This window comes from Cyprinus carpio, chromosome A6 (genome assembly GCF_018340385.1).
Source record: "Cyprinus carpio isolate SPL01 chromosome A6, ASM1834038v1, whole genome shotgun sequence".
Lineage (NCBI taxonomy): Eukaryota > Metazoa > Chordata > Actinopteri > Cypriniformes > Cyprinidae > Cyprinus > Cyprinus carpio.
In genome coordinates, this window is record NC_056577.1 from 32,260,025 (window position 1) to 32,283,110 (window position 23,086).

General features: G+C 32.7%; 1 protein-coding gene across 1 annotated transcript in view; it reads left to right on the top strand.

Annotated features, from left to right (window-relative positions):
* LOC109052381 (TOX high mobility group box family member 2) overlaps nt 1-23,086 on the top strand; it is a 126,583-nt gene that overhangs the window by 73,716 nt on the left and 29,781 nt on the right. Inside the window, exon 4 of the mRNA XM_042759068.1 lies at nt 6,435-6,692. Coding sequence (XP_042615002.1) covers nt 6,435-6,692 — 258 coding nt within the window. The remainder of the gene's footprint in view (nt 1-6,434; nt 6,693-23,086) is intronic.

Genomic DNA, 23,086 nt, shown 5'->3' on the forward strand with positions numbered 1-23,086 from the left:
TGGTGCTGCTGTCGGTCAGCCAAATAAAAACAGATGACGCTCCAAAAACATCGTCTTTGATAAACCCACCCATCCACACACACACACACACACACACACTGAATGAAAATCAGATAAATGTCTTTCTTTGTCTGTCATTTGTTGGGTTTGTGGGGGATGTGTTTTAGGTTAGATCGCTCAGGCATCCATCACCGCATGTCGCTGGAGGTCTATAGAAAAATGCTTATTAGAAAAATCTGTCATTATGCTTTTAAACACACGAGCACATTACATTTGCCTCGGCAAACAAGAAACTTTCAGAGTTTTATTATTTGCACTTGAGTAAGTATTCCTCCCAGACATTTTACTAATTCAGAAGTATTATTTTACGTAACAGGTGAGGCTGTGTAGCTTATTTTAGTTTTAATAAATGTGAATATTAATATAACATTCAAAGCACTCCATCACTGTCACCAGGAGAGAAGTTTGCTTCTTTCAACTACGGTATATTCTGATTTAAATGCGTAGCATTCATGCATGCAAAACAGTTAAAAGAAAAAAAAACAAAGGAGTAACTAGATAAACTACAGCATCGTGCCGTTGAGTTTTGCACATGCAGATATGCTTCAGAACATGTAAAACTGTAGTTGTAGAAATAATGGTCTTAATAAGCCAGATCGAAATAGATTTATGTCTGAATGACATCTGTTGTGTTAAGACTGAAGCTCGCGAGCTCATATGGTTGGATTTCTAATCAGCCCAACAGCATACAATGTCTTTAAATTGCTGCCAGAGAGAGTTGGACGCCTTCCCAACATGAGAAAAACTCTCTTCTCTTTTCATTATTCCATCATTTACACAAACTAGCTGTTCATCTGTTTATGAAAACAGAAGGCGTTGGGTTTGTGCGCGTTTGCATATGATCACATGCACAAGTGTGTTCATTTGAGTCGACTTTCCAGCGGCCTCCTCGACAAACCACTACCAAATGTTTCGAGCATAGAGCAGCACGTCGTAAATATTCCCGGGAATTTGATAGCGTTCCATTCAAAGTGGCGTCCCCTCTTCAGTTAATGAAAGCTACAAATTGAAACCCTCAAACTCAATGCAAACGCCATCTTGCATCCAAATTGAGTTCTAATATCCTTGAAAATTGGACGGAGAGATTGAGGAGCAGCAGCAAAATGGAAAAAGAAACAAGTCAAACAAAGAGGGAGAAAAAACATTTGTCTTATTACCAACTGCCTTGTGATGAGGCTTTGAAGAGCAGCTTCTAAATGTGTAATACATATAATCGTGTACTGAAGTGAAGCGGATGAATTGTGTATTTTTCCGAATCATTTGACGTGGCACAACCTTGAGATTTACATTTTATCGTCAAGGACGTTCTGCTACTTTTGACAAACGTCCCGTCCCTTCCTGGTTTCTCCACAAAACACTCACTGAATCTATTGTTAGCATTTATCCTTAAAATCAGCATGACGTGGATGGATTTGATGAACGCGGCCTTTCATGCGTGATGAGTCAGCTAATGGAGAGATCTCAGATCTCAACACATTACAGCAGATTCCACATTTACAGTCTACAGAAATGTACCACGGTACCATGCCTGAAGCATTATGGTAATACCATGTGGTACTCTTTTAAGTGCACGAATGTGGTAGACTTACAAAAAAAAGTTCCAGAGAGTACAGTTGAACTATCGTGGTATTTTGGAGGTATACCATGGCATTACCGTGGTGTTTTTTGCAAGTACCATGGCACTACTGTGATACTAAGGACATAGTATTACTATGGTATTTTGGACATATACTATGTATAGCATGGTATTCCTGACCTGTACCGTGTTATTAATGTGATATTTTGGACATATACCATGGTGTTATGGTGGTATTTTAGGCGTATACCATGTATATCATGGTATTCATAATTTCTGACATGTACCATGGTATTTCTGGGGTATTTTGGGCATTTACCATAGTACTACTATTTCGGACATGGTGTTACCATTGTGTTTTGAAAATGTACATTGGTATTACCATGAAATTTATATGTGTACCATGGTATTATGGTGCATATTTGAACGTATACTATGTATACCATGGTATTATGGACATTTACCATGGTATTACCATACACATGTAATGGTATTAACATGGTATTGCTGTTTAATAGTTGTATTTTTGACTTACACCATATATACCATGGTATTACTGTGGTACTTTGGAGATTTACCATGGCATTTTTATGTGTACCATGGTATTACTGTGGTAGTTTGGAGATTTACCATGGTATTTTTCATGTGTACCATGGTATTACTATGGTAGTTTAGACATTTACCATGGTATTTTTTATGTGTACTGTGGAATTGCTGTGGTATTTTAGACATATACAGTGGTATTAACATAGTATTTTAGATGTGTACCATAGTATTACTGTGGTACACTGGACATTTATATGGCACTAAGATGGTCTTTTGGATGTGTACCATGATACTGACATAGTATTTGGACGTGTACAGTGGTATTACCATAGTATTTTACATGTGTACCATAGTATAAATTTATATGGTACCACAATGGTATTTTGGATGTGTACCATGGTATTAACATGGTATTTTGGATGTGTGCCATGATATTGACATAGTATTTTGGACATGTACAGTGGTATTTTAGATATGTACCATAGTATTAATGTGGTATTTTGGACATTTATATAGTATTACGGTAGTATTTTAGATGTGTAACATGGTATTACTGTGGTATGGATGTGTATTTTGGTAGCACCATGGTATTTTTGCAAATGGACCTTAAAGTATGATGAAGTACGTGAGTTTCATGGTACCACCACAGTATGTTTTTGAAAGGTTTAGCACAGTAAATATCATAGTGTTGTGTTATTTATTTCTCCAGCTTTAATCTGTGTGTGTGTGTGTGTGTGTGTGTGTGTGTGTGTGTGTGTGTGTGTGTGTGTGTGTGATCTGCTGACACTGGAGCGTATCTGCGGAGCTTCATCTCATCTCACTTTTAAAGAGGTGAATGTGTAATTCGTGCCGGAGCAGAATACTCCTGAGACCCGATGACAGTCTCTCTTCACACAATAGCCGCTCGCCCCACTGTTTACAACACACAATTTAGTTTCCTTCCAACAATTATGAGGGAAATTGAATCTCAGGAAATGTTCATTTTCACATCCATTAGAGCGGACAATAACAGGGGAGGCCCCGGAGCCTACAGAGACATCTGTCTTCAGAGGGCTGCAGAACTATATGGAAGATTAATATCCAGCGCGACCGCGTGTCCGAGCAAATCACATCGCAGGACGTTTACTGCGAGATCTGGATGCCGAGAGACCATCAACACAAACTTACGCTGAATATCTGCTCATCTTTTATATCTCAGTTGTGTCTTCAATCGAAAATGAGAACAAATATTCAGTCAGATGTGCTCAAAAATGGAATGTTTGGAGAACCTTCTGATACTTATATGAAACATAAACTAAATGAACCCTGTAAAGCCTGAAGTATGAAATAATAGTATTATTGTGGTATTTTAGACGTATACCATGTATAGCATGGTATTCTGACCTGTAATTTCTGACCCCAGGTATTTCTGGCCTGTATCATGGTATTACTGTGGTATTTTGGGCATTTACCATGGTACTACTATTTAAATCCACACCATGATGTTACCATGGTGATTTGAACATGTGCAATGGTATAACTGTGGAATATTTGGATGTATACCATGGTTTTTTAGACATATACCATGGTATTGCTGTGGTATTACGGACATGTACCATGGAATAATGATGGTATTTTGGAAGTATACATGTATAGCATGGTATTTTATACCTGTACCATTGTATTACTGTGGTATTTTGGGCATTTAACGTGGTACTACCATAGTCTTTTGGACATGTACCATGGTATTACTGTGGTATTTTGGAAATATACCATGGTATTTTTGACCTGTACCATAACAGTATTGTTGTATTTTATACCAGAATTTATTTTTATTTTTTTAGATAAGCATTAGACAAACAGCTTCTAGAAACAAACGCTCCTCAAAAGATCCTGATGATCAGATTTGAGACTCTAAAAAATGATTGATGAGCTGCTTCAGTCCAGTAAGTGTTCATCTGGAAATATTACTAGGGATGCACCGATATTAAAATTTTGTCCGATACCGATAATTTTTTTTATTTGAAAGCCGATAACCGATATGTTGGCCGATAAATTAATATCCAAAGTTTTATATACTTTTTGAGAGTCTGATTACAAAAAGGTCTCATCATTAAAAGCCACATCCCAAACACTTCAACATAAGCAGCCTAGTTTGAACAGTGTACATTTTAAAAATAGTTTTACTCTCCCATTACCAAATTTCATCATAAAAAGTCTTACAAATAAATAACATAATGCATAAATAATGCAAACAAGTCATATCAAGTCAAGTGTTTGTGAAGGAAATAATGCATTATTTATCACCTTTAAGATATTGGCCAAATTTTCATATCGGGCCGATACCGATAACAGAAAAATTGAGCATTTATCGGCTGATACCGATATGCATTACTGCAGTTATTCTGACGATTACTTGATAAAAATCATTCCAGATTTGACACGAGAAGCTCGAGCTGAAGCTGGACATTTGTACAATTACACTAAAAGAGCTTTGACTGGATAAAAAACTCTAAACTATCACTCAGAGACAGAAGACACGGAGGAGACTGTGTGTGAAACAGGTTTAACAGCATCATGTTGATCATTAAGAGCATCATAGTGGTCGTAAATCTCATGAGCAATGAAAGAACAATCTCTAAGCAATGAAAATGTTCTTCTGAGTGAGTTCAGTCTCTTTCTTAAAATAGCGTTTAGCGTTATATCCTTGTGGAGACACTCAGACGGGTGATATATTTCGGAGAACTTTGTGATTTGAGTAATGTACCGCGGCAAGGTGAAATCTGAGGTCCCACAATCCTTGTCTCTCTCTCCTTCTCCACGGCCGAGTATTTGCTAAAAGTATTTGTTTGCAAGATAAATGGCCGTTCTCCAGGCGAAGATGACAGGCAACACAAAGATGATATTGAATTGATTTCTGAAATGTTGCAGAACTGACTGTTTGATGTATACGGGCAGACATGAATCATAAAAATTCTATTAAAAAAGCTCTTGAATGGTTGACAGCGGAATATTATTTCTGATGATTAATTTGACTCAGTCATTATGGACGGGGCTCCAGTCAGATCGCCTCCTACAAAATTGCTTTTCATTCCCTCTTGAATACCCCAGCAATCTCTCTCTCTCTCTCTCTCTCTCTCTCTCTCTCTCTCTCTCTCTCTCTCCTCTCCTCTCGCCCCTCTCATCTCTCCGCTCGGGGCATTTTTCTTTTTTTTTTTTTTTTTTTCTCTCTTTCCTTTTTCCTGAATTTAACGTTGCATACTTCCTTCATCGGGTCCAAAGTTAGATTGATGCTGCTGATGAGAGGCACTAGCATCGATACAGTCGCCGTGGCAACGGGAGAAAACACCAGAGCCAATCGCAAACTTTAGCGCTATGAAAACATGGTCTGCGCTTCCAAAAGTTGATTGTGATAATGCCGTATTTCCAGCAACTTTCCATGATTCCAGAGCCAGATCAGAAGCTGCCAACTGATAGTTGCCAAAAAAAGTGATTCTTACTTGTTTAACTACATAATATTTATATAATTGTGTTTATGCCTCTCTCCACAAAGTAATTAGGCAGTCATCACATCTACTATTGCTCATACATACAGAAGGGGTTTTCAAATGGGTTTTGATTATGTTGTTTTTATTTTTTATTTTATTATTTTAACGCAAGTTATTTTAGTTTTAATTTATTTCATTTGAACAGAATTTATATTTTATTTCATTTATTGCATTTAACTATTTTATTTAATTTAAACATGTTGTAATTTATTTTATTATTTTATCTGAACATATATTGTATTTTTATTTCATATTATTAATTTTTTTGTATTTAAAACTTTAATATTATTTTTTACTTTATTTTATTGAAAAATAAGTATTATTTTTATTGATTTATTTTATATTAACATAAGTTGTGTTTATTTACTTTTTTTTTATTTGACCATAATTTGTATTTTATTTTATTTATTGTATTTAAACAAGTATTATTTTTATTTTTATTTTTATTTTGTGTTTTGTATTTAAGTTGTGTTTTATTTATTTATTTTTATTTTATTTTTTATTTTATTTAATGATGGTGCTTATTTTGGCAGGAAGCAATTTCTATGTCAATATCATGGTACATGTGCAAAAGACCATCATAGTGCTATATAAATGTCAAATGTACCACATTAATACTATGGTACACATCTAAAATACTATGGTAACACCACTGTATATGTCTAAAATACCACAGCAATTTAAAAAAAAAAAATGTAAGTAATTTTCTTTCTTCTCTGCAGCAGAATTACTCCGGACAGGGAGGGGGCAGTGGGAACGGAGGAGGAGGGGGAGACGAGGACTACGAGATCCCTCCTATAACCCCCCCGAATCACCCCGAGCCGCCGCTGCTGCACCTGATGGACCCCGAGTCCAGCTACCTGTGTCACTCCATCCCTCACAACGGCCTGATCAACCCGTACTCGTACTCCGAGCTGCCCGCCCTCATGATGTCCAACATGCTCACCCAGGACGGACACCTGCTGTCCAGCCAGATGCCCTCGGTGAGTACCACGCTTCTGCCCTACATAGACAGCACTGTCAGGTGTCCTAGCGCCGCTCCTGACACCAAGACTGCTCCAAACTAATTACGTGGCCTTATAAGACAGTTTGTGGATGAGGCAATCCCAGAATGCACTGCAATGAGCTCAAGATCTTAAATGGCAGATGAAGTCAAGGGAAGTGTCATTACTGAGGATTATCAATGCAAATAGATCAGTTTAATTGAGCTCTGGCATACAATATTTGTGTGTGCACTGTGAATTTTTATTTAGTAGTAAAACAGTAGAATTAGTGTGTCTGTTTTCTATTAAAGTACTCACTGTTGACTTGAATTGGGAACAAGCAAAATGTCCAAAACTGCTTGTCTGTCAACCTCAAATTTATCTCAAATTTATAATGTACATAATTGTATATATTTTAAATAAATATGTATTTTTATTTCTTATAATTTATTTTAATTAGAAATTAATTGTATATTTATTATTATATTCTTAAAATATAAAAGTTTACATTTTATCTAATTATTTTATTATTTATGTATCAAACATTTAATATTTATAATACTTTATAATATATATTTTAGAATATTTTGTTTATATTTTTATATATATTTTTTATATATACTTAGAATATATATATATATATATATATATATAGATATATATATATATATACAGATTAAGAATATAGTTTTTAATCTGTAATTTCTCATAGTTTCTTGAACCAAAAAATTAAAATTTAAATTAAATCACCAGGATGGCAATATGCATCTATGATCTGCAGATGATGTGTTGCATGATTAAAAAGGGATTGAACGTACCATGAGTGGTATTTCAGGCAGGATATTGTGAGGAAAGTAAAGCTTTTGCATGTGCATCTTCAGTTTACTGTGATTTGTGAAGTGATGTTTGGGTGGATGTAGGGTTATATATGATGTGATTGTTGAGTTTTGTGTGTCTGTGTTTGTATGAGTGGCACAGAATGAATAGGTGAATGAAGCGATAGCTGCTTTCTGACCCTCTAACTGACCACATCAGGCCTTCGTCTCTACTAACCATTCCCTAATTGCATTGTAAGACAGAAAGATGATGTGGACACATCAGTCCTTGTGGGTAAATTCATCAGCGGCGTCTCTCTCTGTCAGTGGCGGCGTTGTTCGTTCAATCCGCTCTGCTCCTCCTCATATCCAGAGCTCATTACTTTGTGTTTTGTTGCTTAACACAGACTCTGAGGGCTATAAAGAAATATCAGGAGTGTCGTCAAATCTGCCATCTGTGGAAACTCCCTCATAATGCGGAGAAATCCAAAGAACAGTTCAGAAACGCTGGGAAAACACTGAGGAAGGGTAAATTTCACTATAATTATCTTATTTCTTACTAGTGGTTTTGCACTGAAATATTCATTCAAATCAAGTTGAAATAAAAGAAAATAAATCTATTACACTTAAAAAAATATATATTTCAAAGTTGTGAGTAAAACAAAGATGTGAAAGAGAAATAAAAAATAAAAAACTGAATTTAGTACTGAATAAAATTACTAAAACTGAAATAAAAATCAATTAAAGCTAAAAATAAATATTTTTAAAAATTATAAAAATGACAAAAGCATGTAATAAAATTACTAAAACTAACTAAAATGAAAAATAAAAGCTGATTCAATATGCTACTTTAATACTAAAATAATATTGAGGAATTTAAGATGAACTAAAATTGAAATAAAATAAAGCTAAACAGAAATATAAAAAAATATAAAAATGACAAAAGCATGTAACAAAATTACTAAAACATTAACTAAAATTAAACATAAAAGCTGATTCAAAATATTAATAAAATATTACTGTAATGCTAAAAAATATATTAAACTTTAAGTGCTAAGTATTAAATGCATATAAAAAAATCTAAATTGAAATATAAAAGAATAATATATTTTTTTAAAAGCATGTAAAAAAATACTAAAACTAACTAAAATTAAAAATAAAAGCAAATTCAAAATATTAATTAATATTACACTACTATAATACTAAAATAACACTGAGATTCACCTCTTTTAAACAAAACAGTGTGTATTCGAGGGCTTTATTATTTCTTACTTTTGATTATTAAACTCAGTTTGAAACTGGAATTCGATGCAAAAGCAGGACAGAATTTAAATTCAACTCAACTCTAGTCATTCTTCTAATGGCTCTCTACAAAAGATGGCACTTATAATGAACATCAGGCAGCATGACAGCGGTTCTGCAGCCGTATGAATCTATGCATGCAATTTCTTGAGCTACCAGAATGCATTAAATCAACCATTCTTTCATTTCGAGATCCCATTTCTATATTGACACCCATCGAGCGGGTGAATAAAGTGTGCTAGTCAATAACACTCCACTAAATGACGCGTACGTTCAGCATGATGGACTGCCATTTTATTCCCATTTCTTCCCCAAACTTCTTTAACCATGTAGCGATTATGTTCTGCAGTATTTGTGCTGTAAATTTCAGGTTGTTTCTGGTTGAGGCATTCGTCAGGTTTATATGCCTGCAATAACAATGATAAAACCAATCATGTTTTGAAAAGCTATATGCTCTGTGAGCTGTATAAATGGGGAATATGTATTGTGCCCTATTCATTGCATTGCTGATAACATTCCACGCTTTACTTTGACCTTTTATGACCTTTGCCTCAGTCTGAGTTTGATGAAATGAAATTGTAGATTGCTGATTTTGTCTTGTTCGGTAGATCGATGCTCATACAAACACTGGCTGCTTTATCAGTGCTGCCACAAACAGTGTTCTGTTCTGTTGTTCTGTCTTTCCTTTTTGTGTTCTGTTCTGTTTTGTGTTGTGTTTTTTGTCTTGTTTTGTTCTGTTTTGTGTTCAGTATTGTTTTGTTTTGTTTTCTGTTGTGTTCTGTCTTTTCTTTTTGTGTTTTGTTTTGTTTTCTGTTCTATTTTGTGTTGTGTTGTGTTCCATTTGGTTGTGTTTTTTGTCTTGTTTTGTTCTGTTTTGTGTTCAATTTTGTTTTGTTTTCTGTTCTGTTTTTTGTTTTGTTTTGTTCTGTTTGTCTTCTGTTTTGTGTGTTTAATTTTTTCTTTTGTTTTGTGTTGAGTTTTTTTGTCTTGTCTTGTTTTGTTCTGTTTTGTGTTCAGTTTAGTTTTGTTTTCTGTTCTGTTTTGTGTTGTGTTGTGTTTTTTTTTTGTTTTTTTGTTTTTTTGTTTTTTTGTTTTGTTTTGTTTTGTTTTGTGTTTTGTTTTGTTTTCTGTTTTGTTTTGTGTTGTGTTTTTTGTCTTGTTTTGTTCTGTTTTCTGTTCTGTTTTGTGTTGTGTTTTTTGTCTTGTTTTGTTCTGTTTTGTACGGAGCCCCGCACATGGCATTCAAGAAAAAAGTAGGCTAAATCGTGTGCACGATTTACTATTTCGTTCCCTCGATTTATAAATTGTCCGCAAGATTTACTAAATTGTGATTTATAAATTGTGTACATGATTTAGCAAATCGAGGGAACAAATTAGTAAATCGTGCGCACGTTTTATTTATTTTTTCTTGGATGTCATGTGCATGGCTCCGTAGTTTTGTGTTCAGTATTGTTTTGTTTTGTTTTCTGTTCTGTTGTTTTCTGTCTTTTCTTTTTGTGTTTTGTGTTTTGTTTTGTTTTCTGTTGTGTTGTGTTCCGTTTGGATGTTTTTTGTCTTGTTTTGTTCTGTTTTGTGTTCAGTTTTGTTTTCTGTTCTGTTCTGTTCTGTTTTGTCTTTTTGTTTTGTTTTATTCTGTTTGTCTTCTGTTTTGTGTGTTTGTTTAGTTTTTTCTTTTGTTTTGTGTTGAGTTTTGTTTTGTGTTTTGTTCAGTTTTGTTTTGTTTTCTTGTCTGGTTTTGTTCTGTTTTGTGTTTAGTTTAGTTTAGTTTTGTTCTGTTGTGTGTTCTGTTTTCTGTTCTGCATTGTTTTCTAGTTCTGATTTTAGTTTTGTTTAGTTTAATTTTCTGTTTGACATCTGCAACAATGATCAAGTAATGGCATAAGTTTGGTGCAGGACTGCTTGTTTGTCCTTCCAGTTCGAATAGTATTTTTATTTATTTTTTATTTTTTTTATTCTGAATCTAGAAATAACAGGTATGTACATTTGCAAATGCTTATGTTTCTGGCCCAATTTGCCTCCTACCATGTACAATCCTAATGAGCAAAAGTCCCTCCATGTACTGTGCTGTTGAGTGTTTTTATCTGCAAATTCCTAAACAAACGACTCTGGTCTGTTTTGGTTAGTCATGTTGTGGTGTTGTTTAGTGGACCTGTATCTGTGGTTTTGTGCGAGCTTTTCCGAACCTTTGCTGATGAAATGAATCTCTGCCATCAGGGGGTCAGTGCATATATTCGGTCTCCAGAAGAGAAGAGAAGAAAAGCCATTAGGTTTCATCTTCCGTCTTGAGTAGAGCGAGCTGCAGAGATCTTTTTTCATTAGAGCGGTGCAGAGCGAGAGAGACTGTCAGAGAAAAGAGATGGAGAGAGATGGGCTGGAGGGGCAGAAAGAGTGATAGAGCAACGACGAGGAGGACAGGAGGGGTATAAAGAGGTTGAGTGAATGAACACAGCACCGGGATAAAAGGAAAACTGCTTTGAATGGAATGTCATCAGTACTAAGAGCTTTTTAAAGTATATCAAACAATTTAGATGGAGCACTGCTGCATCTCCATAACTGCGTTTGTGCTTCTGAAGAAGTATAAATATCTAGAGCAGAACTCTTTACTGTTAATTTGGGACGTCTGAACTTGATAAGCAACTAAAGTTGAAGATATGAGATGTAACCAGAGAACTTCTAGTTTCTGAGCATTGAAGTCATCAAAACTTACTATATTTACTTAATTAATTAATTCAGTTTCTGGTCTTATAGTGAACGATTCATTATGTTTTTCTAAAGCAGGCTATGCTACTGGATAATGTTAACGTTTCATATATAACATATATAATATATAACGTCTTTATATATAATGCATTATGAAATACATTTTGATATATTGTAATGCACTGTAACAACTTTTGAAAGTATGATGCATTTAAACTTATGACAGTCAAACCTTCAAATGTTATAGTGCATTTTAACTTAATTATTTATGAACAGATACAGTATAATGCATTGCAATGTACATTATAGTTAAATACCTATATAATGCATTGCACAAAAAAGATTTAAGTAAAGTGTTAATGAATTTTCTTATGAGTTATGCTTTTAAATATCACGTTACTTTCAGTGCAATAAAAGTAAAAAAAAAAAAAAAATACACTAATCGCCTCAATTTGTTCTTGTTAATGGTTTTGTATTGGTTTAAAATCTGGTTGTTGTTCTGTGTGGAAATGACTGATCTGCTTATTTTTTATGCTAGGATTCATAAATGCATGCTGAAAAATCAGACAAATGGGCTGTTTTGGAACATTTTGAAAGATGTTCACAAAGCTATGCTGAAAAGTTTTCTTTTTAAACAATTTTCGCTCAGAAATTGCTAGTAAATGTTTCAAATAATTGCAGAACTGGAAAGTAACACATTGAAATAAACATGACATTTCAAAGCAGAAAGACTGAAATAGTATTTTCTTGTAAAAAACGTACTCCAATAATCAAAAAATTAAATAAATAAATAAATAAATAAATAAATTACAGTGTAGATTTTTTTTTTTTTTTTTTTTTGCCCTTCAGGCAATGAACACGATCTGTCATGATTCATATAATTCTGGCCACTTTACTGTACTTTACCGCACAAATATCTCATTAGCAAAGAAAGGCTGTCATTTAAGCTAACGTGGATAAAATGTATGCTAACCTAATGATCTGAGCAGTTTTCAATGCAACATGCTTCATTAATGAAATGTCACATTTCAATGAAATTTCAAGGGCAATCAAGTGAGTAAAAATATCATGTTATTAGCAGGAGAATAATTTGCAGTAGCATACATTTACAGCAGTGTCTTGAAGAATGTGTCCTTGAATGTTTTGTTGAGTGTTTTATGTATGTTGTAAAATAGAATAATTTAGTCTGTAGTTTAATGTTTTAGTGTTTTTTGTTTCTTCCATGAATGAAAACTGGATTGTGTTTATTAGTGCTTTGATGTCAATACAGACCACTTTGGAGAAAACAAAAGCATTAATAGGCATCAGTTATATATTCAAGTTCAATTTTAAATTATGTTAATGTGGCAGTGGCGTCCAGAAGTCTGTATGGAAGCCTGTTTCTGCCACGGAATAAAAAATAAATCAATAAAAAGGGTTTTTTTCTCTCGCATTTCTACGATATAAACTCTGATAATTCTGAAAAAAAGTCGGAATTGAGAGAAACGCAATTTTGAGATCACATTTCACAACTCGTTTGCGAGTTTAGATCTCACAATTTTTGCTTTTCTTCTCAGAATTATGATTCTATAGCTTGCAATTCTGAAAAAAAAAAATCACAACTGAGAGATAAAAACTTAGAATTGTGAGGAAAAAGTCTGAACTGACTTTTTTCCTTAAAATTATGAATTTCTCACAATTCTGTTTGTTTTTCTGCCATGGAGTACAAAAAATGCACTTCAAATGCATTTCAATTGTGAGTTTAATTCTCAAAATTCTGACAGAATTGCGATTATACAGTATATATCTCACAGTTTTGAGTTTGTATCTAATAATTCTTACATATATAAAGAAACAAACTTAGAACTGCAAGAAAAAAAGTCTGAATTTTTGAAATAAAAAGTGCAATTGCCTTTCTATTTATTTATTTTGCTAACAAATTTCCATAAGTCAGAGACTGCAAAAAACAAAAGTAAGTGTCAAAGATGCACAGACACTCAGATGTTCTTCTTTCACTGAAGCTCAGATCATCTCAGTTCATGCATCAGGTTTTGTTCATGTTTATTGCTTCTGCCACCAAATTCTAAGACATTTAGAGGTTCATGTTTATTTTTAACTCAAATTTGTATGCTTATAATGTTGCGTTCGATTGAAAAGCATGCTAAACAGTAGCTCAAAGTAGTCAGAGCCACAGGTTTGATTCTTAGGGAATGCATGAATTCATCAGAGCACATGCATGCTTTGCATTAAAAGATCTGCAGGATGCATGAATGTAAATAGATGCAAACCTGCAGCATTTTCACTCAAGCTCTCGAAGTTTTTCCTGTGAGGCCTGCGAATGGAGTAATGCTTTTCCAGCCTGTACTTAGACTGCTAGATTCATCACCGCCTGAATGAACGTCCTGCGGTCGGGACTCAACCAGAAATAGCCTGAAGATGACGGCCTGCCCAAACTCTCAGGCTATTTGCGGCCGTCCGGCCTTCGAGCGGCTTTAATCAAATGTATTTTTGTTGAAATCCACCCAAGATTTGAAAATAAAATGCCCACCGAAAGGGTTTATGGCATCTGTCAGGTTTGAGAGAGAGAGAGAGAGAGAGAGAGAGAGAGAGAGAGAGAGAGAGAGAGAGAGAGAGAGAGGAATGGGAAATGGATGGAACGATGTGCGATTAATCAATATAAAGCAAAAGATATTTGCATCGCGGCACAACTCAGGGATTACATTGGTAGCGGAAATGTTTTATGGAACTATTAATATCTTTTATTTTCTTTCCCTCCATCGCAGTTCAAAGAGCGTAATAGAATGCATTTCCTGCGAGGAATATTACACCGATGATTGATGGATCCGGAGAAAACGGGGAAAACATTGGGCTGTTCAATAGGCCCTGAGAAATCTGGCCTCGTACAAAACATGAGAAAGAGAGAGAGAGAAGGAGAACGAAACCCCCCTGGTTTTTAAACAGCTTTCTTTTCACCTTTGCGATTATTTATTTTCAAATAGTCCTTCAGGGTAATGTACCATTTTCTTATTTCACACTGCTATTTCCAATAAATGAGGGGAAGGTGCGATAAATCAAGAGGGAAACATAGACTTGCGCAAAAGCTGCGAGAGCGCTAAAGATTTATGTAATACATTCATGTTTTCCACTTCTTCTTTTTAGTGCTGCACTGTGAAAGTCTGCCTAATAAAAGCCCCTATTAATATTTCCTGTTGCCTAGCAACCGCAGGCAGCAAGTAATAGCATTCCGTGGAAAAATAGATGACCGGGCCGATAAGGAAAAATTCAATTCTTTTATTATCTCTTGGGAGAAGGTGCCTTATTTCCTTCTGCGCAATATGATATGAACGCAGGCTTGTATATTAAGAAATGTTTTAAAGAAATAGAAGTTATTTTCCAATTTCATTATATCAAGAAATGGAGGAAGAAAAGAGTGTGTGTGTCTGTGTTTTTCCCAGATGAGAACTTATCTGTTCTCTCTAATAAAGTCCATAAAGCTTTGGATTGTGCTAATCAAGGGCGTCATTTACAGATTTAATTTAGTTCTTATGCATTTTCCAATCACATTCCCCTGGAAATATTCACACACATACATAAGCATGTTTATATATTTCTCATTCACACACACACACACACACACACACACGCACGCACATAGAAAACAGATCTGGCACACACACACACACACACACACACACACACACACACACACACACACACACACACACACACAATCATCTTTTGTACTATAACTTGCGGAGCATTTAATTATACACTCTCAGAAAAAAAAAAGGTACAAAAGCTGTCACTGTGACAGTATCCTTTCAGAAAGGTACACATTTGTACCTTATTTACCCCTAAAGCATGCATTTTAGTACCTTTTAGCTACAGATGTATACCTAAATTGCACATATTCATGCCTAAATGGTACATTTTAGTACCTTTTGAAAGTGTCTCTCACCCCAGTGACAGCTTTTGTACCTTTTTTCTGAAAATGTACATGAAGTCACATTTAAATCAGACTGTATGCAAAATTTCACCAACTCCAAAAGATATGGCATATGAGTAATTCTAGGCGAGTTTTATGCTGTTGTCAGTGTTATTGTTTGCTTCTTGTTTAGTCATTGTCGTCTCATTGTTTACTGGAAAAAGAGCAGCACTATTGGGAAGGATGTTAGTTGTTGCTTGGAAACAAAGTGATTTGATTTGAAGTCAGCATATCTATAGTATATCCATAATGTCCTTATGGAGAGGAGCGAGAGGGAAACAGGAGGAGATGCACAGAGGTGTCTGTCTGAAACAAACACAGCAGATAAAGGCCTGCTTTATGTATCTCATTTTGTCACTGGCTTCTATATCTTATCAAAGCATGAAATCACGTCCATATTCCCGCGCGCCGCATGTATCTGGACACACATCAGCTGACGGTGAGAAACTGCAGGAATATCGCTCAGAAGATGCTCCAGAGACTTCATGGAGTTCTCTGTTGTGTAGCTTTGTCTCAAATCGTTCTCCTAAAATAAGGAGAGATAAAAACAGGACAGAGGATTTGTTCTTTTGACTTAAAATCTGACATATGTTGCTCTCAACTGAGACTTTGAGTTGAGAATTGAGGTTGAGGTTAGTTATTTTGTTGTTTTTCTTTGATTTTTATAAAAAAAATGTATGTCTGTATAGCTTTTATTCAATTTTATTTGAGTTTTAGTTATTTTAGTACATCAAGTTAAACTAAATTAAAATGAGAAATGTTGCCTTTACAAATACTGTAGCTAATTATATTATATTATATTTTTTATTTAAAGTAACAAATGGTTTTTAATGGTTTTAGTTTTAGTTAATAATAATAATAATAATAATAATAATAATAATAATAATATAATTTATACTTTAGTTAACATTTTAGTAATTTTATTGCATTTTATTTCAAGTAAGTGTTTTTAAATGGTTTGTTAACTATAATAATAATAATAATAATAATAATATAGTTTTAGTTAACTATAGTGATAATATTTTAACTGTAATAAAATAGAAAAATAAATAAAAAGTAACCCAAATAATATATATATATATATATACATACTTAAAAAATAACAAAATAACAAAAATATATGTATATATATATATATATATATATATATATCACACACACAATATATATATATATATATATTATATATATATATATATACACACACACACACACACACACACACACATGCATACCGTATACAGTATATAATTTTTATATTATTTTATTTTAATAATATTAATTATAAATTCATTAATATTAATTATATTTATTGCTATTTATTATTAATTTATTTTAGCACATTTTTAAATATTTGATTTAATTTTTAATAAAAAAAAAATTTCAATTGTAGTTAAGTTCATTTTATTTACATTTCATTCAAGTTAAATGAAATGAAAATGAAATAAAAATTATACAGTATATATATATTTTTTTTTCCTGTTTTTTTTTTCAAGTAACCGTTTTATTTTTAAGTTTTTTTTATTATTATTATTATTATTATTTTTTTTAGTTAGTTTAGTTCTAGTTTTAACTATAATAACCCTGATTATCAGTTAGTTTATTTTGTTTTATTCTCCTAAAATAAGAAGTAAAAAGAGACCCGAATGAGTCAATATTTGTCATACAGTGAGAGTATAGATCTATAAAATTAATCTGGATTTGGAGGTCAGACCAATTCAACTCTGACCTTTGATTACAGACAGATCAGTAACTCTAAAGAAAACACTTAAAGTCTCACTTTGCTCTGAGCTTCATCTCATTGCTTCAGTCTGTTTAGTTAGAGTCAGTTTCAGGACTCTTTCACATGATGAAGTCTCTCCGGTGTCTGCAGCACAGATATATAAAGCATAAAGTGCAGTACAGATGAATTTGAGCTAGCGGGGGTTCGGATTATGCTTTCTGTCACGAACACATGGCGAGCATGTGTGAAGAGTGAACGCACTTACTAATCATCCTTAAATGAGCCTAATTGTTGCTGCGACACCCTGCCGAGTGTGTGTGTGTGTGTGTGTGTGTGTGTGTGTGTGTGTGTGTGTGTGTTGCCTCTGACTACAGGCTTCGTTTCTCATTAGATGTAGTCGAAATGTTCTTTCTTTCTGTCTTTTCCTTGTGTTGATACGGCTGTCTCTCTTCTTCCAAAGTCATTTCAGAGCTGTCATGTCAAACTCTGCTCGCCGAAACAAGGAGGGAAGGAGATGAGCCTGGGAAATATACACACTCTCTTCACAAACCTAGTGAGCTCCTTGCTGTCTGCTGTCTAAATAGGCAGCTACAGTATCTACTAAGGGCCCATTTGCACACTATTTTAAATTGTTGTTTTAGGCCGTTGCATCAAGTATTGCTGATTGTGTTCAGAATGGAATACTAATTTACTGCATATTATTTAAAAAAAAAAAAAAAAAAATGTAGTTATTTTATGATAAACATTTCATGCAGTATGCTAAAAAGTTGTCACATGACCCACAGTTATCAATTTGAAAATTCATTTGTTTATTTAAAAAATTATTACAATTATTGTTGTTTTCAGTTATAATTACGTAAAAATTTTACATTTTAAATAAAATATTTAAAAAACATTATTTTGATGATAAAATTACATTAAATATAATTTAGAGTTTTGACATCAAATAATCAAAAAAGAGATAAAAAATTGATGCTGATGTTCAAGTTAATTTATCAATGTATTTTTTAAATATAGTTTTATGGTATTTATTAATTAGCTTTTCAGAATTAGCATTTTAATTTTAATTTAAATTAAGTTTTAGTTATTTGTTTTCTCTTTTTTTGGCATTTTTTATTTCTCATTTTTAATATATATGTATATATAAATTTAATAAAAATATATACACATGACACTGAATATATATATATTTATATTAATTTATATTAATTTAATGATATTCATTATAAATTTCATTAATATTAATTATATTTATTACTATTTATTATTAATTTATTTTAGCACATTTTTAAATATTTGATTTCATTTTTAACAAGTTCAACTTAAGCTGATCTAATATTTAAATTGTATTTAAGTTCATTTTATTTACATTTCTAAAAGTTTTAATTAACAGTAACAACATGCATGTGATGCTGCTTTAGATTTTAACCAAAAGCAGATCGTGGTTCATCCTTTAGATCGGCGTCACGTCGAGATCGCATCTATAATGCCTCAAAATACTGAACGCCTGACTTTCCTTTTCCACTGAATATCATCTGTGTAATTGCAGGGAGACTGTGCTGTGTCCTGCTGAGGCTGTAAACACTGACCGTCCTGTAGCTTTATAGTGTTTGTAGTTTTGGCCTCATTACACACACACACACAAATCTTGTGTGAATGTGATGTGAAAGAGAGTGTCTGTTATAGAGTTTTTTTTTGTGATTTTTTTTGTTTTTTTTTTTTTTCTCGTGTCTCATTTTAAAGAGGTTTAGAGCGAAACCGTATTGCAGCGGAAGCTTATTAACCGCATGAAAGTGAATTTGTTGTTTTGGCTCACACTGATCTGTTCGGTTTCAGATGAACACGTGTGTTTGCGTGTCGTAAGGAACACGTAGAAAGACTCTGCCTTCTCACTCTCTGTCTCTCGCCGCTCACCTCAGATTTACATCCCAGTTAATTGAATTGGAATATAATGCAATAAAACTGTCCCAGCCATGAAATAAAGGTCCAATCAAATTATTTCAATTGTTGCCTGCAGTCTCCTCCCATGAATGTTACTAACATTAAGACTCCATGAAATCTAAATTGGATTTTTGTGGTTTTTCTGCTGTGTTTCTCTGCATTCAGAGATGAGGGGTATTTTTTCTGCAGATCTTGACGTCTGGAAGATTACAAACTGTATAAGAAAACATCAACAACAGCGATCAGCTCATCTCTTTGACTGTCAACAGTCAAAACTAACCAAAAATAGCATTTGTTCTCTAGGATTATGATTATTATTAGGATCAATTATTGGTTTACCCACAGCGTGTCTTGCCAAATAGGTTTTATTTTCAAGTAATATAGGAATGTTGATTTATTGTTGAATTGTATTTGCTTCAAAGTGAGTAATTATCATTAAATATGTGAATCAAGAATGTCTCTCTTTTCCAGAAATGAACTATATATATATATATATATATATATATATATATATATATATATATATATATTATATATATATATATATGATATATATATATATATATATATATATAATTATAAATTATAATATAATAAAATGTATTATTATTATAATAAAATTATTTATTAAATAATATAATATATAATAAAATTATAAATGTATTTAAAAAAAATTCAAAAAAATATTATATAAATTGTAATTATTATATTATATATATATATATATATATATATATATATATATATATAATAGATATATATATATATATATATATATAGTTATATATAAAATTATAAATTATAATATAATAAAATGTATTATTATATAATAAATTATTTATTATATAATATAATATGTAATACAATTATAAATGTATTTCAAAAAAAATCTAAAATATTATATAAATATTAATTATTATATAACTAATATATATATATATATATATAAGTTATATAATAATTAAAATTTATATAATATTTTAGACATTTTTTCAAATAAATTTATAATTTTATTCAGCAAAGAAAAAGCATTATATAATATACATGCCAATATATATGTTTTTATAATAATATAATTAAGAATTATTTAAAAATATAAAATACATATGATTATTAATTATATAAATATAAAATATAAAAAAATAAATATTTTTATACATATTTTGTAGGAAATTAATATGATTATTCTTCAAAGATGCATTAAATTGATCAAAACTGACAGTAAAGACATTTATAATGTCAAAAAATATTCTGTTCTTTTGAACTTTCTATTCATCTTTGAATCCTGAAAATAAAATGTATCACAGTTTCCACAAAAATATTGTGCAGCACGACTGTTTTCAACATTGATAATAATCAGAAATGTTTCTTGAGCAGCAAATCATCATATTAGAATGATTTCTGAAGATCATGTGACACTGAAGACTGGAGTAATGATGCTGAAAATTCTATATCTTTAACAGATATTCACATAGAAAACTGTAATAATATTACACAAACTTATTGTATTTTACTGTATTTTAAATCAAATAAATGCAGCCTTTTTAGGCATGCTTCACCGTACAGTAGTAAATCCAATTAAATGATTGCGAATAGCAGTCTCTGATGAGAAACATTTGTTCCTTCTGAATCTGAGCCCCGTTTGAGACACTCGTGCGCTTGATGAATGGCGCTGTGATGTAAGCGTGGAGAGCACCGGCTGATCTGTGATCAGCTGTGAATGGAGCCGCTCTGTGATGTGGTGCGCTGAGGTTTAGTTCAGCCTGGAGTTCAAAGAGCGGCGCTTTGTAAGCATCTTCCGTTCACACATCTCACACATCTTCGGGGACGACAGGTTGAGATTGCTTACAGATTTAAGCAGCGCTTGATTTATAAATCGGTGCTCTTATTAGCACTCGGAGCGTTGTTATAAATGACCCCCGCGGGCAGAGCCGGAGCGACGGAGGAAGAGGGAGGTTTCATGTTCTGCCCTCGAGGCGAACAAGAGTCGCGGCGAGGGCAGAGCGCGATGAGATTCCCCCGTGTTTACGACTGGAGCGCGAGAGATCAGTCTCCGGCGCTCGGCTAATTAAAGCTGCCACGGCCGCGAGCCTGCCGGGATAATGTTCTATTATTATAGTCATTTGTTTCAATTAACCGCTCTGTGATTTTACAACAGCAACTGTGAACCTGCGTGGAGTGAGCCATCACTCCCAACAAGATGTGTCCAATCAGAGCCACAGGCGAGAGAGAGAGCGCCTTCCCATCAGGCCTTGTGCCTCAGGACTCGTTTTACATCAGAATCACTTACAAAAAGCAGCCAGCATCACGCAGTCAAATGCATTCATGACATTATGAATTGCACAGCTTGCATTATATTTTTTCATTTGATATTCTGCTCATTGACATCTGTCTAATTCGCCAGGTAAATTTGTTGCACATGCACATGTGACCTTTGAGATCAACAGCTTGGCAAGTGTTTTTTCTGCTCTTTTAAAAAAAGGTTGTTTTTTTTGCAAAAGGCTTTTTTTCTCTCTATCTATCTGTGACCCATTTGAGGGGTTATAACCCACCAGTTGAGCGCTGATGGCCAGGATTCTCTTAACTGTGTTCAGAATTCAATACTAGTGCACTATTTACTGTGCAGTGTGCCAGTATTATTTATGTGCTATTATTATTATTATTGATATATTTTATTATTTATAAATCTAAAATTAGCTTTTATATTTTCATTTTCATGTTCATATTTTAATTTTAGTTCGTGTTATAGTAATTGTAAGCGATTGAGTCTTTTTTAATATTTCTATTTAACTTATTTTTATTTCAGGTTTACTAATTTTAAAAATGTGCTTTTGTCATTTTTATTTTATTCTAAAAATATTTTTAATTTATTTTAGTTTTAGTAATTTTGTTATGTGCTTTTGTCATTTCTTTTTTTTTAATATTTCTAATTTATTTTAGTAATTAGTTTAATGTTTTAGTATTTTAGTAATCACGTGTTTTTGCCGTCTCTATTATTTTTAAAATATCTCTTAACTTATTTTCATTTCAGTTTTAAAATAAAATTTATTCTAGTCTTAGTTTTAGTAATTTTATGTGCTAATGCTGCTTTTTAGACTATATATATATATATATATTATATTTCTATTTAAAGTATTTTAATTTCAGTTTAAATTTTAGCAAACTTATTTTTATATTTTTTTCTCCAGTTAGTTGCCTAGACAACCTTTTTTTTTTTTTAAGCTTAGGCTTTTCATCTAATATTTATATTTTATTTCAGCTTTATTTCAATAAAATAAAACAATTTTAATAGTTTTAGTTTAAGTTAACAATACCAACGCTGCAGTGTACTCTTTTTTTTTTAGTTAGTGAAATATTTTAAACAGTAGTATGTGACTTTGTGGCCACATGACCTCATCACATCATGTTTAATTCAGCGGGAGTTTGTCTTGGAAGTGTCTTGCATGTGCATTTTTAATCCGTTATAGTCCAATATAATAAGTACATAGCTATTAAAAATCACAGCAGATATCATGATTCATTTGTTGCACTAGTTGAGCACATTGCATTGTGGGCTACAGTATGCAGTGTGCTCTGGTTCTGGGTAACTGCATGCATAAAATCTGCATTCTGTGCCCAGTATATACAATGCATACTGCAGAAGTGGCTTTTCTGAATGCAGCCATACTTTTACAGAAACTGTGAATTATTCTGAAGCCTGAATAATTGTCACATGAAGCCACATATACAGTATGATAATTCTAGTACGTTCTCTTTCTTGTAGCAGTAATTTATGTCACACAGGTTATACGCATAATGCATTATAATTCATGCAAAATACCCTACAACTATTTCCCACAGACCACAGTGTCACATGACACATTTAGAAAGAGCTTGTTACATTAGATGATCTGCTGTATAGAACAGAGTATGCATACTTGATGAATGTGACCTCAGATTCATTGCAAAC